This window comes from Ostrea edulis, chromosome 1 (genome assembly GCF_947568905.1).
Source record: "Ostrea edulis chromosome 1, xbOstEdul1.1, whole genome shotgun sequence".
NCBI lineage: Eukaryota > Metazoa > Mollusca > Bivalvia > Ostreida > Ostreidae > Ostrea > Ostrea edulis.
In genome coordinates, this window is record NC_079164.1 from 66,034,207 (window position 1) to 66,049,916 (window position 15,710).

General features: G+C 36.5%; 1 protein-coding gene across 2 annotated transcripts in view; it reads right to left on the reverse strand.

The window, feature by feature from the left end:
* Positions 1–11,194: 11,194 nt before the first annotated feature.
* LOC125647036 (cholecystokinin receptor type A-like) overlaps positions 11,195–15,710 on the reverse strand; it is a 29,617-nt gene continuing 25,101 nt past the window's right edge. For both annotated transcript variants that reach the window (XM_048873734.2, XM_056156978.1), the window contains exon 4: positions 11,195–12,332. In XM_048873734.2, the coding sequence (XP_048729691.1) occupies positions 11,240–12,319 (1,080 nt within the window). In that variant the 5' untranslated portion in view covers positions 12,320–12,332 and the 3' untranslated portion in view covers positions 11,195–11,239. The remainder of the gene's footprint in view (positions 12,333–15,710) is intronic.

The following is a 15,710-nucleotide window of genomic DNA, read 5'->3' on the forward strand; positions in this document are numbered from 1 at the left end:
TCCCATTGCTAGCAGTGATCAGAACGAGTAAGCTTTCTCCGTCAGGTATAGCCTCTCTACAGTCAGACCTATGTGGACCAGATATGGGAAAACTAAACATTGGGTACATTACAGCCCCAAGCAGAACCATAAGGTCTTGGGGGAGACTAATCCCATTAATGCATGACATGGCCCATCGATGTGTGGAGATGCCCTGTTGTCTGCTAATCTAGCTCCTAACTATGGGACAAAAAAAGTTTCACCGCTGCCTTGTGGTCATCTATTGGTTTTTCCAAAGGCTAAGGTAGACAACCCGTACAAAACATCTTGATTGTAGCCCCACCGACATGCACGTGAATACCGCTCTGGCATCTGCTGCAGTCTGCCAGACGTACGGGATCTCCAGCCCTCTGCATAACATCGGCGAGAGTGGGACAGTGATATACCCGCCCAGGTTTGCTTCCCGGAGAGGCTGTAACGTCGGCTACAGCTCCGCCGACGAAAACGACTACAGGCGCCAAATGACATTCATATTGACTGGCATTCATTATAAAACATGTACATCAAATAGCCCAGATCCCAGGATCATGATTGAAGCAGACTTTACTAATATAAATATCTAAGACATGGCAAGAAGACACAAGTGGACACTTGCTATTAGTCTTATTGATCATAAAGGTTTATTAAAGCAAAATAATCTCTTTAAAAATATAGCTCAATGAAATATTTTCTTTGATATGCCTGTGAATGTAAATAAATCATTAGGAAACAAATTATGATTTGACAAGAGCTCGATGGATATCACTAGAACAAAGAATCCCATGTACAGATGTACATATGTGATTTATGAGAAAATCTGCTTACTTCACGGAATTTGAGACCTTTTGGTTGCAGATCTTACTGCCTAACCACTGATCTATACGGGTTCAAAGAACATGAATGAAGGTGTACTTTATATAATGTTTCATCTCACAAGGAGTCAAATTTGTATGCTACCACAATCGGAGATTCTGGGGTATATAGTTTTTGGTATGGCTGTCTGTTTGTCCGCTAAAACTTTATTAGGGCATAGACACGATTTGAGCTGAACATTTTCAAAATTTATTTGTCTATTCTTAATGTTTACAACGCTTAACTCAGATATTTCTAATGGTCAGAAAAAATGTGTATGTCAGTTATTGATTTGCAAGAGAGATACAGAGCTCACAATTCTTATGTAAACAAGGCTCATGTCATGTTTTTGTTTCCATAGGTTAACTATATTAACAATGTCATTTAAAGCAGATTTTTTTTAAAAATTATTAGTTACTAGCACTTTCTAGTGTTTGTCACATCTCATTTTGTTTTACCATATTTTCTATTAAGCAAGGGGCCTCCGTGGCCGAGTGGTTAGAGCATCGCGCTCAAAATCACACGGTCTCTCACCTCTGTCGGCGCGGGTAAGTGAGACAGTTCCCCAGTTTACTTTCGGAAGGTCGGTGGTCTCTTCCCAGGGATAATGTAACTGGGTTCTCTCTTCCACCAACAAAAACTGGGCGCCACCAGATAACTCAAAAATTGTTGAGTGTGGCGGAAAAACATCAATCAATCAAGCAGGACTGTTAGGACCCGGGTCAGAATAGGTCCTCAGTACCCCTTGCTGGGTGTTGCTAAAACGCGGAACGGAAGACAGAACGGAAAACGAAATAGAATTTAAGAATTAGAATGATAATATAGCTAAGATAACACCAAAATTGGGAAGAAAATACTTCATTATGATTAAAATCTAAATTGCGGGAATTTGTTTACAAGCGGTAAAACAATTTTATCTTAACATTCTGCATCATAAATTGATTAAGCGACGTTAAACGTCTGTATAAGAATTTACAAAGCGTTTTACAAGAAGTTTGAAATGTCGGCATTGACAGATGTATTACATGTAGGGAGCAGCGACACCTATGGGATCAGGGTAGAGAAAGGAAAGAACACACGTACATATGTACTTTATACTCGATTTAAATACTGACCATACGCAGAACACGCTCTTGCGAATCGAATCAGTTGAGAGATATAAACACCATATGCAGGTGATAATGGAATATTGCTACATAAATATGGGTAGTTAACGATAAAGAAGCTGAAATCATCCCGTTTGTCATACAGTTGAGTTGTCAGTTTGCCGTTAATGTCTACGTTCAATAAAATATCTAAGTATGTAGCAGAAATGGACGACTCTGTGGTGTCTTATTTCGAGCTCACAGGAATATATCGAATCGACATATGTCAGAATGAAAATTATTGTATCTAAATGTCGAATTGAGGGCCACAGCAAGAGGTTTTTTCTTCACACGTAGAAGTTTTTGTATAAATTCTGTTTCATATGAATAAAAAAAAAGTCAGCTAATAAAGGAACACATTTCGTGCTCATGGGAATTCCGACAGACTAATGGAAGACCTGATCACCAAAGACCACGAAGATATTGTAAATGAGGAACTCTTGCATTTTGTTTAAAATTTCAACTTCAGAGTACTAGTGCGTTGAATCAGAGTGGTGTTTAACAAAGTAATTTTTAGGATTAATGATCACTAGATAAGAATATGTATATCCGTTTTCCATTCCTGTTGAAGAAGCATCTGTCTATAATGAAATACGAATTTGTTTTCAAAAGCTTAATGATAAATATTGTTATATGATTGTAAAAATTGGCCAAGGTCAACAAACAAGAAAAATAGAACGTAATATTCATCTCCACATTCCTTTGAGATCAGTCAAACTTTAAGTTAATTTTTCCAACACCGAAATAGATCGGGAATTTCAAAATTGTTTCGATTTGTTATTGTTTTGGTCTTCCAATGAAAAATCGCGTCTCTAATCACATTTGACGAGGTCTTACATTGTAGCTATAAACAACGATGGCCGACTGGGTTTCGATGTTTTAAATCATTCAGTCATAGAACAAAGCAATTCTTGAGATTTTCGCGGTCAAATCAATGCTTTATCTACCCTCCAAGTACAATATTTAATACCTCGCCTTCCGGCCTTGGTGAATATTGTACTTCTCAGGTAGGTAATCTTAAAGTGGATTTTTGCGAAGTATATTTATTTAAAAAATGTCAATATAATTGAATTACGAAATGCTACACAACGTAAGAACTAAAATATTTTTGTGAAGTATTAAAAATGTACGCTATAAACAATAAAATGTTTTGTGTCATGGTGCTGCACTTTTTCCCTTGATCTTAGCCATACTTTAAATCAGACAGAAACCCTTTGACAGAAACCCAACGTATAGTAACTGCCAATGGGGGGGGGGGGGGGGGGAGCGGAGCGGTACAATTTTCACGCAATCGTACTATACAACATCCAAACATAACAATTTTGTAACATTAATCAATGATGAAAACATAAGAAATTAAGCATAATTTATATGTTCAATTCTAACACACAGTAGCGGATCCAGGATCTCCAAAAAAAGGGGGACGTAATAGCCAAAATACTCCGACGTTTTGGGTGCCAAATCTGGAGTTTTATTAGCATTATTTCTGATTTCAGTATGATCTGTGCAGGGTTTGAATGTTTTCAACTTGCTCAACTATACATGCGAGTATTGCCTTGAAAATATGTGGCTAAAAGGGGGCTCTCAATCCGCCACTCGCACATCAATATAAAAGCATGTAATGATTCTGTACTACCATGGTAATGATTCTCAACTGCAAAAAGCACGTGTTGCATTAGGGGCTGATTCAGAAATTTTTTAAAGGGGGTGGTTTACCTTTAAATAGGGTTTTGAAAGGGGGGTCCACCCTCAAAATGCGTTATTTTTACCCTTTTTAAGTAGAATTTTCTGACGAAGGGGTATGTGTGTTCCAACCCCTGGATCCGCCACTGTGTATGTAGCTTAACTCTGCGGAATACTTATTGTACCAATCCCTCATTCGCGCTTTTTTCCTTATCCATTACCATGCATATATGAGATAACGCAATGCCACCTATCTCCATGTCGAATGTAGCGACTACCTTTGACAACCCGAGACTTATGACCTCACATCGCGTGCAACGTTGCATTAATGTTATGAATATTCATAAACAAGACATTTGCATTACATTCTTTTGTTTGTATGAAATTTATTGTGTAGCGACTCGGCTGTCACGCCCCTCTATACAAAATTCCATACAAACGAAAGAAAGTACTGTAAATATAACTTCTTTGTTGTTTTATCGGGTGATGAATGTACATGTAGCAAGCATTGCAGAAAAAATGCATAAACTGCGTTAGCGGGTTATGTAAATTTTCTGCAATGATTGCCACCTTCATCGCCCGATGAAACAACAAAGGAAGACATTTTATTGTTTATATTTTATGTACTTTTAGAAAATACAAACTAGCAGTACTAAAATACCATACCGTTGACCCATTCATTACTTTAAACGGAACAGCCAATACACCTATATGAACTTGACAACGCTCCATATTTAGTAATGAATACGCGGACCAGAGGTACTAAAAATAGGATCGAACTAGTTTGCAACAAACATCTATCCATTGTCTATGATGAAAGCAATGTCAACTTCAAAAGAAATATAAGTGAAAAGGTTCGGTAAATGTTAATGTTCAGGAATATAAGAAAATCGCGAGGAAGTGATGATCACATTTAGTTCTTGAAGAAAACTAATACATACATCGTATTCTGAACACCATTATACATTGCATTCATTTTACAATAATTTCTATTGCTTCCTGTCTACCTCGCTATTGGTGGAAGAGAGAACCCAGATACAATGTAACTGGGAAGAGACCACCGACCTTCCGAAAGTAAACTGGGAAACTTTCTCAATTACCGGGGTTCGAATCCCGCTCGCGCCGGTAAGTGAGAAAGTTTCCCACTTTACTTTCGGAAGGTCGGTGGTCTCTTCCCAGTTACATTGTATCTGAGTTCTCTCTCCCACCAACAAAAACTGGGCGCCACTATATAACTGAAATATTGTTGATAGTGGCGAAAAACATCAATCAATCAATCAACCTCGCTGTTGTGAATATTTGAATAAATCTTCATGTTAACCAGATGTTAACTTAATGATGAATATTCAGAGGGAGGCAACATATCACCTGAGGACTCTGCCTGCTGTTTTGTAATAGATTTCATAATCTATATTTGTTACTCGTGTATTGTTTTGTAGCAATGGCGACTCGCTATGAATTTTTGCTCGACTTTGTAATCGCTCGTGATGTGCATTAAGCAGTCACCTAAAAAAAATACATCACCAGTGAAGACCAACAGACTCACCAACTATGCAACGAAAACCTTGCATATATACATGCACTTTAACAACTGACAATCTTGGTAAACGCAGCGGAAATCATATACATGTACGTCCGATTGAGGCTTGATAGACTATGTAAAGCAACATTGACAACCAAAGTGGCCCGATTTAACAAGCAAATGCTTTCTCAGATGGCTTAGGAAACAATGTAGCCCATGGACCTCTTGTTATTTATATATTATAGAGTTACTAACATACCCCTTTCTCTCAAATCACTTGGTAACCTTATAAACGGTGAGTGGGATGGACAATAACGTAAATGAGCATTGCTTAGGATACGTTACACTGTTGTCTAATATTCGTGCTTGAGGGTTAGCTTTGTCATTTCTCATTTAAAGAAAACGGTGTATTGTCGCCAGCACAATGATTGATAACATTGTAGTCATTGTGTTTTAGTGTTTATTCACACCTCTGTAATTATTTACAAATTAAACTGTCTAAACCTAATATTTAATCATATTTCAAAAGTATAAATGATTGTTTACAAAGAAAGTTGTTATTGATTTTAAATAAAAACAAAAAACACGCCTTCCTTTTCCACCCAATACAGATGAAGGAGTAGGGCGAGGTACACAAGTAGGCACTATCATTGAATTATCAAAACTCAAAACAATGCGCAACATGACACATTGAATCAGCAATGAATTCCACTTCATCTTGGCTACATGTAATGTGGTTCAATGCACTATAAATTTGTATCGATCTTCATTAATGGGCGACTCTTCTATCTCATTCATTGATTATATATAGAAAGTTCATGTTTAATAAACGCATTAATCAAATAACTTTGGAACTCCTGATGTATATCAGCCTACCTGGACTGCAAATCAAATTACCGCTGATCGTGTACTAACAAAATTAATGCAAACATTATGCATTATAAAACATCTTATAGTTAGCTACATAGAAGCACATTATTGATGAAATATATCAACGGCCTTTGGTGTTGGGGATACAATTCATTGCATCGGAATGTCAATAATATTTCCATATCACTTTATCTCTAACATTACCAGAGCCGTCATCTAAAATTAAAAATATGGAAATGTAGTGTCCTATACTGTCCTTGTATTAATACAATGAAGCATCAATATAACAGCGCCGCTGGGTAGCTGATCAAAACTTCTGAAATAAATCATGAAAACTTCATGAAATCACTGATACTTTTAAGAGAGATAGAGTTCCTATCGTTCGATTGCAATTCGTGCTACGATTGTTTGTTACCAGATTTACAGTTATGTGTACCTCACCAGTCTGACAAATCTGGAAAATGAAGCAGTGCAGAATACAATATACATGTACATGCTTTTGAAGCTTGACAATTTGTCAAAAACTTTAAATTGTAATTTTAAAAAATGATTCAAACCATGTACGTGGGAGTAGTTTGGGTTTTTAAAAAAATTATAATTGTTTGATTAATCGAACACTGAGACATTTTCGGACTGCACATTATGAGATTGATCACTGTTCGTTATCTTCACCTTTCATATGATTGAATATCCTCTACTGTATTCATGGCAACAGTCCTATTTCTTCTCCCCGAGTTCATGGAGGCGATTGTGGAATGTTACAGAATGGCATGGAGCCTGCTTTTATCCTTTGAGGTTACACGATGGTGCCAGAAAGGCTTTACCTGTCTGTCAATGCGTTCAGTTAGAGAAGTTACAAGGTCATCCAAATTTTCTCGTTAATTCTTGTGAAAGAAATTCATAAGTGATTCTGATGTGAAGGGAAAATGTGTGCACATTTGTATATTTTCTCCTACTTGTCAGTCAATCATGTAGCCTTATTATTTAATTAGACAATACCAAATGTATAGATGGTAATACCCATTAGTACGCGTTGTTCGAATGTCAACATCAATGAGCAAACTATTGTTAGATGATTATTTCAATTTGTCAGAAAATTATATTGACAAGTAAATGGCCAAAATGAATACTACGGTGAACTATAATTCTCTTTAAAGAAGTGGACAGGCATAGCTAACATCCACCTTCATGTTTTGATTCTGAAAAACGTGTAAATGCCGAAACCGTTGACGGTTTGCGCTTCGATCAACGTTTCCGCTCAGATATAATAGACAGGTTATTTCCACAACATAATCACTATGAATCTGTCACAAGGAAATCAACTCTTACTGGCTCTTAATCCGTTTTTCACATGTTCTCTGTCCCGGGTTTGAATTTGTAGTAACCCAATTGTTTCTTTCTATTCACGGTAGAAAACAAAATCGAAAGTAGGAAAATTTAATTAAAAGTAATCACAAATGCGTACATTTTGTTTCTTTTCCAGAATCAAAACATGAAGGTTTGCAAAGCGAAGCCTGCCCACTTCTCTAAAGAGAAAGCACGGTGTAAATGTACCAAGACTATCTGACAAGATTGTTCGATATGATTTTCTGACAAATTGACTTATTCGCAAGCGGCTGCAGAAATATGCCAACATTGAAAGACGACGCGGTGTAAATAATAACTCCTGATGTTGTCCCGTCGCCATTTTATATGTAGGTGTTACATAACATATATCATGATCAAACTGAATTTGTGATATATACACAGTAAACAACGTCATAATACATGCATGTATGTCTGTCATGCGGAAAGGACCATATATACCGAAATGTTTCTTTTTTCAAACAAATAAATGACAAAACAAGATGTGTTTGTGAAACACAAATGCCCCCGATAATGGCCAATTCCAAAGATGTCCAAGGTCACAAGGGAAAATATCTTGGTACCAGTAGAAATATCTTGTCAAAAGAATGGCTCATGTACAATATGAAAGCTCTAATATTTATCATTTAGAAGTTATGACCAATGTAAAAAAAAAAAAAAAAGAATTAAAAGTAGGTCAAATGTCAAGGTCAAAAGGTTCAATACCAACGGAAAGGTCTTGTCATAAGGAATACTCATGTGAAATATCCAAGCTCTATCACTTACTGTTCAAAAGTTATTAGTAAGGTTAAAGTTTCAGACAGAATGACAGACAGGACAAAAACAATATGCCCCCCGATCTTCGATCTCGGGGGCATAAAGATACACAAGAGATATCAAGAACGATAACTCAAGGGACCTCTAAATCAAGGTGCAATGTCAGTAACAAGTTAAGGAGCAGATACATCGATGAATCTCGTGCAACAACTCCGAAAGGCGTAAAAGACAACCCCGACATGTGCGAGAGAAATGAAATATCACAATAGGAAAAGAATCAGACTATCTAGCTTTATCATAAGTTCAACTTGTGGAATAACAAGTTCACCGATATAATTCGTTATCGTGACAACAGCTGTTACCGGAGAGTTTTAAAAATTCAGTTATGTGATGTTTTATAGCAGGATACAACGTTAAAGTTAAAGAACAAGACATACATGTAAAATAAATTTAGAAATGAAAACAGAATTTTTTTAAATATCAGATTCTTTTAGTTTCGGAAAATATATTTTTATCATTTGCAATATCTTGGAAAATAATAGATACATTTTCACTTCATTAAATGCATGTAACTATGTACATGTACCATATATGGTCTTATATTGACCGCAGCTTTATGTTTACTATTTGTACTGAAAATCATGAAATTAAAACTATAGAGAATGTATCCAACCATTAACGTTTAAGTTCATTAAAAACATGAATCTAAAACTAAATGAAAAATGTATACAATATGTGGTGAAAATAATTAGGATCGAAGTTAAGCTGTATTCACTATCATCTTGTAACCGATGTTATAGGACACCAGCCATTCACGTGTTCATGTATTACCTCTAAGGCAAAACATTGTCACCGGCAAACGATTTCAGCATTGTATTGTTCAAATCATTAATAATATCAATAAGGTTCCTCCATTTTTTCTTTCAGACCTTAAATTACCTGATCGTTCAATCCCAAGCGAAACGTACTTGTTTGTGGAACTGATATTAATCTCGATATTGTTATCTCAAATAGCTTTTCTAAGAAGCTAAGCCATATATGATATTCCATATTCGTGGGTTTAAATTTAAAGCACTGTATACTTTATTTCTAAATTCTCAGTTGTATTTGAATATAATTTCTACATTATTTTTTTTTATTTACAAATATTTTAACTAATTTTTCCTGTTCCTTCCAAGTGCTTGGTAATGCTTGCGAGTATCATACAATGTTGATATGTTACGAGGGCTGTTGTATATGTAATGTGTATTGTACGATATCTCAAAAGCATTCGACTCAAATAGTGAAATGAACATTACATCCTTTCAAAGTATTCTCCGTACATGTAGTTTGAAATACATAATTTTAATCTCTGAATCCATTTCTGAAATGCGTCACGGTACGCTAATTTAGATAGACCTCTGAGGCTGAGCCAAGGGCTTGTCGGGGCTTGTAAGGACAACCAGATAAGAACTTTTTAAGTTTTCGAAAAAGGAAAAAGTCGCACGAAGCTAGATCTTGAGAGTATGGTGGGTGTGGCAAGACGGTAACCTTCTCTGACTTAAAAAATTGCTTCACAAGCTCAGATGTGTGATTGAGAATTATCATGAAGTAGACGAACATGCCTAAATCCTGACACAAGGCGTCGTTTATGATAATATTTCTTGAGCTTTTTTAGTATAACATCTCGGTAATACCGACCTGTAACACATCTGGGGCCGAGTGGTTAGAGCATCGTGCTCGAAATCTCACGGCCTCTCACCTCTGTTCGGCGCGTGTTCGAATCTCGCTCGCGCCGTAAGTGAGGAAGTTTCCCAGTTTACTTTCGGAAGGTCGGTGGTCTCTTACCAGGTACATTGTATCTGGGTTCTCTCTTCCACCGATAACAACTGGGCGCCACCAGATAATTGAAAAAATTGTTGAGTGTGGCGGAAAACAGCAAAATACAAAAACCTGTAACACTTTAGATTTGCCCTTCGGCACCGGAATTTGTACGCCTATACCATCACATGAGAAGAATATGCAATAAAGAACTTTCTTCGTGCCTATGGTTCTATTGGCAACTACAGGCCTTCTACCGTGTTTAGTTAGCCATATTTTGTTTCTACTTTTTCTTACTGTTCCTAAATAGTGAACCCATGTTTCGTCACCATTAACAATGTTTGCAAATTGTCTTTGATTGAATTTGGGAAACATGTTGAGCAATTGCTTAGCGGTTTGTACTCGTATTCTTTTTTGGGTCATCTGTCAATATATGCGGTATCCATTTAGCAGAAATATTTCGTACTTTCAAAATACGCTTCAAAATGAAATGCACCCGCGATAGCGATATTCAAACAGTTTTGGCAATATCACGAATCGTGTGTATATGCCATCACTTTCAATTATTTCCCTTACTTTTGAGACATTTGCCTTGCCTGTTACAGTCACAGGTCGGCCAGATTTTGCTGCATTTTTGACGGACTCTGTGCCAGTCAGAAATGTCTTTCTCCACCTACAAACTGTCTCATAAGATACCTTATCAGACCATTAAATTTCCCCCAATTCAGTAAAAATCTGTATTACCGAACGACCGAGTTTTGTGCGAACTTTTATATAAACTCTTAATTTCTTCAATGAAATGACTTTAAGTTTAAAACTGTGTGGAGCTGAAGGCTCGTGTTTATACCGTTGGAAAGGTATTGAATAGAGCTATTCCAGAGTATCGTCATCCACGAAATCGTGCAAAGCGTTATCGCGATGTGGTACAATACACATCACATATCGAACAGCCCTCGTACATCAAACATGAAAGTTAGACCACAAAATTTTCATTTCATAAGTTTTATAACACGAGCAGGCGTACACCCTCCTTTCTGAGCGATTGCGTTTACAGTGTTTCACCATGAAATACAGCCCTGAAAGACACGGTTGCAATGTGTTACCTCTAAATAACTTAGGGGTATTAGGTCACCCCGAGTGTGGCCAAGTTCACAACTAGCAAACTTAAAACTAGACTAAAGAAATAGGGTTAGCGTTGGTACATTTAATTTGGTGTATAGATTAGGAATTACATGCATTTGAACACAATTTTTAACTGGCGTCTAAACGCCTTGTTCATAAATGCATAAATTATAGGATTGGCTACATTATATGCAAAGTACATGTAAAATATCACTCGGTTATACTCAATAATTTGGTGTGCCATTAACCAAGCTGGTAAGAAAACTAAGATGAACACTGCGGTTACAACAAATAACATCAATGCTGTCTTAATATTGGCAACAAGTCCCCTTTCACGAATGGTAAGCTGTCGAAGGAGCTCAGTTTCAATGTTGTTCTTTTCTGTTTTCTCGTCCGAATCTTTCCGTAAACTGGACATCATCGAAGATCTGTAATCGGAAAACCAGGACTCCTTGGTAAGAGGTAAAGAACAAGTTGATCTTCTCTGACGTCTTCGTTTGGCTCGCCGGATCAAAACGGATCTGTATATCAGTCCGTACAATATGATAACTACAACAAGCGCCAAGAAAAACAGCGCTGTGTAAAGTTTTTGATAATGCAGTGTGAATAGATGTGGAAGTAAGATTTCCGAAGGTTTACAAACACCCGTGTATTTTACGCAGGTTGTATTATTACCTTCATCACAGTCTTGAATGTCGTAAACACTGTAGTTCAACGCTGTTATAATCCCAAGCGAAAAGGCAAGGACCGCCATAGATGCTGTAATAATTTTAGCCCTGTGTGCATTCATAAGATGCTTAAATGGATGTACAATGCAGAAGTATCTATCAAACGCAATGCCGACCATAATAAATGCGGCAAAAGGAACGTTGGAAGTAATGAAAAACATATACATTTTGCAGAATATATCGTATTTCACGTAGTACGTCAGGTATTCGATGACTATGGTATATGGCATGACGACAATACATGTTGTTAAATCGGTAGTTGCAAGCGAAATGATAAAAACTGTTGCAGCAAGTTTGTTGCGTTTTCTTGTGTAGACATAGAGAACCAAAGCATTGCCTATTGTCCCAATGACACTGAAGAAAGACAACATTCCCACAACCGCCAATATTGGCCCTCCGTCTTCACGAATCGCATCACTGCTGTTTACAGTCTCCTGGGTATTGAGTGTTGCATTCATATCTTCGATTAACCTGAAATAAACATATAACTATCTAAGATACATTTGTATTTGAAATGAGTTATACACACTTACAAATGATGCAATTTATCTCCGAGTCGGATGATAAACTCCCCACGCACGTCGAAATATTTATGATTACATGACGTCGCAATCCAAATTTACATACAGGAATTAAATGATCATGGTGATGCGAAAGCGTGGACGGTCTGCAGGATGTTGGCATAACACGATCACTGATAAAAGGTCGTCAGATAGGGAACGGGGCGGGGACAACTATTTTGAGCAATGGACATATGACGGGCAGTTATATTTCATACACGTATTTAACATAAAATCATTTTCTTACGACTACATATTGTAAACGAAGTCATCTTCCTCTAATAATCCATCATAAAGTTTATCATACTGGCATGCAAGATTTTGGTCTGGTTTCCAAAATCGGGAAAAAATACTATATAATATGACATATATATATATACCTTTAAGCAATGCAAAGTAATAGTATTTGGAAATTAAATGCGTGCCTACCTTATTAAATCGCGTGCACTTTAATAAAAAGACACAACACATTAACAGAACACTCAGTCATGCGTCACTCCTTAAAAGAAGAGTACATAGTAAAACATTGTAACAAAGTCTTCGGTTTCTGATCATATGGCTTACGAAGAGAAATCCTAACTTTACACACTCCCTTCATCTCATTACTTACATCATACTGTGATGCCTACACGGCGTAATGTGAAGCCCACACACGCAATATTTGCTGTTAGTGTGGTCATTATTATGAAAGCAAGTATTTATGTAAAGGTTTTCTGTAGGCAAAGTGTTAAAATTACTGATATTTCAGTGAATACATGTATTTCCCCTGCGTTCACAGTAAACAACAAATTATGTGTGAGATATCAATGTAGAGTTGATACATGTCTTTCTAGCACGTAATATCTCACCATTAGTTGTATGCATTGGCACCAACGCGAACTTTAACTGTGATGTTACTGTATATTCGCTATCTCAAATAACAGAAAAGTATGCTCCGAAGAAGGCATTCATTTCAGGTGTGACATATGTTGTCAATATTATTGATGATCGTGAGTCTCCCACAAAATATACATAGCGATGTGTATTTCAAAATATCATTGATTGAATTCAATGCCCGTTCTTCAAGAAGACTTTAATTCTTAAAAAGGAATATATGCCTAGTTTTAAAACAAAAATTAGAGGGATTAGAACACTTGGAAATCTAGATATATATTCCTTGTACGTGCAGGGGTTCAAACAGTCTCGTGCCAGGTCGACAGGGGATGCTCACTCCTAGGTACCAGACCCCAACTCTGGTGTGTCTAGGGATCCGTGTTTGCTCAACTCTCTATTTATATTGCTTATAGGAGATATGAGATTGATCACTCACTGTTCTTTATCTTCACATTTTCATAAAAACCATTTATGTTTCCTTTCTTCCTGAATGCTGATTACTTAACACGGTCGGTGATGAAACGTCTAAGAAATTAGTGTATGAAAAATTCTTCTGTGCGTTACAAAGTATGAGAATCCACTTACGGGCAAGGACTCGGATGTATTGTGTCGTCACAATAATCACGGTTTACCTTGATGTAGAATTTATGGAAAGTAGACGAGGTCCTCCGAGGGGATGCCGTACACGACGTCCCGAGACACATCGAGGGGAATGTAAACTCAATCACATGAGTTGCTCAACCAATAGTATATCAATAATTATAGTGTCTTTCCCTTCAGGTATTATATATCCTATAACTTGATATGAAATCATATTAAGACTTTGACATGACTTTGTTGACAAGCACTAATCATAGTTTAATAGTATAATAAAATACATTATCTAAAAAGTACGCTAAAGCGCTTTACAGTATACTAAACATACAAACATCACGTCCTCCAAATGTACCTACCCGAACTCTAAAACAGCGTCACAAAAATAAAAGCTAAAACACTCATGGCATAAATGTTCTAGGGAAATAAATAGATACACATAAAAACAAAATCACAGATCACACATTAAAAGCTTGACGAAAGAAATCTCTTATTTACAATCTGCTCAAAAATATAAATCATTGTTACAGAAATTCGTAAAACCAATTTGCAAGCTTAGATAAAAAGAAAAACAAACTAAACGTGGCGATATGCACTTATAGTATAATAAGTGCATCTATTTTCTATAAATAGTAATTTTAATTTGACACTTCGTGTTGATTTAGAAACTCGACGTTGTCTATTGTTTTTATACTTTGAAATGGGCAACATTAAATCTGGGTATTTTCCAAGTAGATGCTAGTACGATGCAATGACTCCGCTGCTGGTTTTGGTCCAGAAATCGTGGTTCCAGTTTTGATGAAGTTGCATTTTATCTACATGTAGTTCAATCGTGACGCGTTTTGTTCGTCAGAATAGTGTGTATTTTAGATTTACAGTACAAGTACTTTCCTATTGAAAAAATATTCGAATTTTAAACAAAAATACTACAATAGCTTTATGGCAGTTCTCACAGGGGCTAAGCCCGTTTTAAGCCCGAACCCTGTGATACCATAAATATAGAAAGGGGTCTAACTCTGACCCAGATAAAAAACTAACCACTCACTTCAAATGCCTAAAAAATCTTAAATTAGGTACGCTATGCGTAATTTGCCGATCTCCTTGCATAGATTAATGTTTTAACTACTTGCATGGCAAATTTCAAGTCACAGGTTCTTACAATAACAAAGATATACGTCATCGTTCTCTCGATTTCACTTATTTATTTTTACTAGGACATTTACCGGTCCAGGTCACGGAGTCGTTTCTCGCCTATGACAGCAGAGAAATTCAGACTAATATGGAAGATTTCGAACCTGTCAATTAAAATTTCACATTAATTATACGCTACTTACTTCCTCATATTTTGATAATGTTCTTCGTGTAGGCGTTACACGACTTATTTTTCCTCAGCAGCATCAACTGTTGACAAGATCTGCCATTTTAATGAAAGCACTAAATACCCGATAGACTTTTAAAAATCTCAAATACCTTAAAATTGATCAAAACATTATTCTTGTGATATTGCACCTAGAGAAGGAAATTGAACATTATTTTTTGGCTTTCTCAATTTTTTGTTTTTGTTTATTTCATTTAGATTATTTTTGCCCATTCTCCCCTGCTTTAAAGTTTAGATATTTCGGGTCTTTAGTACGTTTCTCAAAATGGCAGTTAGAGTCAGGAGTTGATGTTTTGTAAAATAAGCGACCCAGATACAGCGAACATAGAGAACTTTATTAAGGTATGAGGAAGTAAGTAGCGTATAATTGATGTGAAATTTTAATTGACCGGTCCGAAATCTTCCACACTAGTCTGAATTTCGCTGCTGTCATAGGCGAGAAAC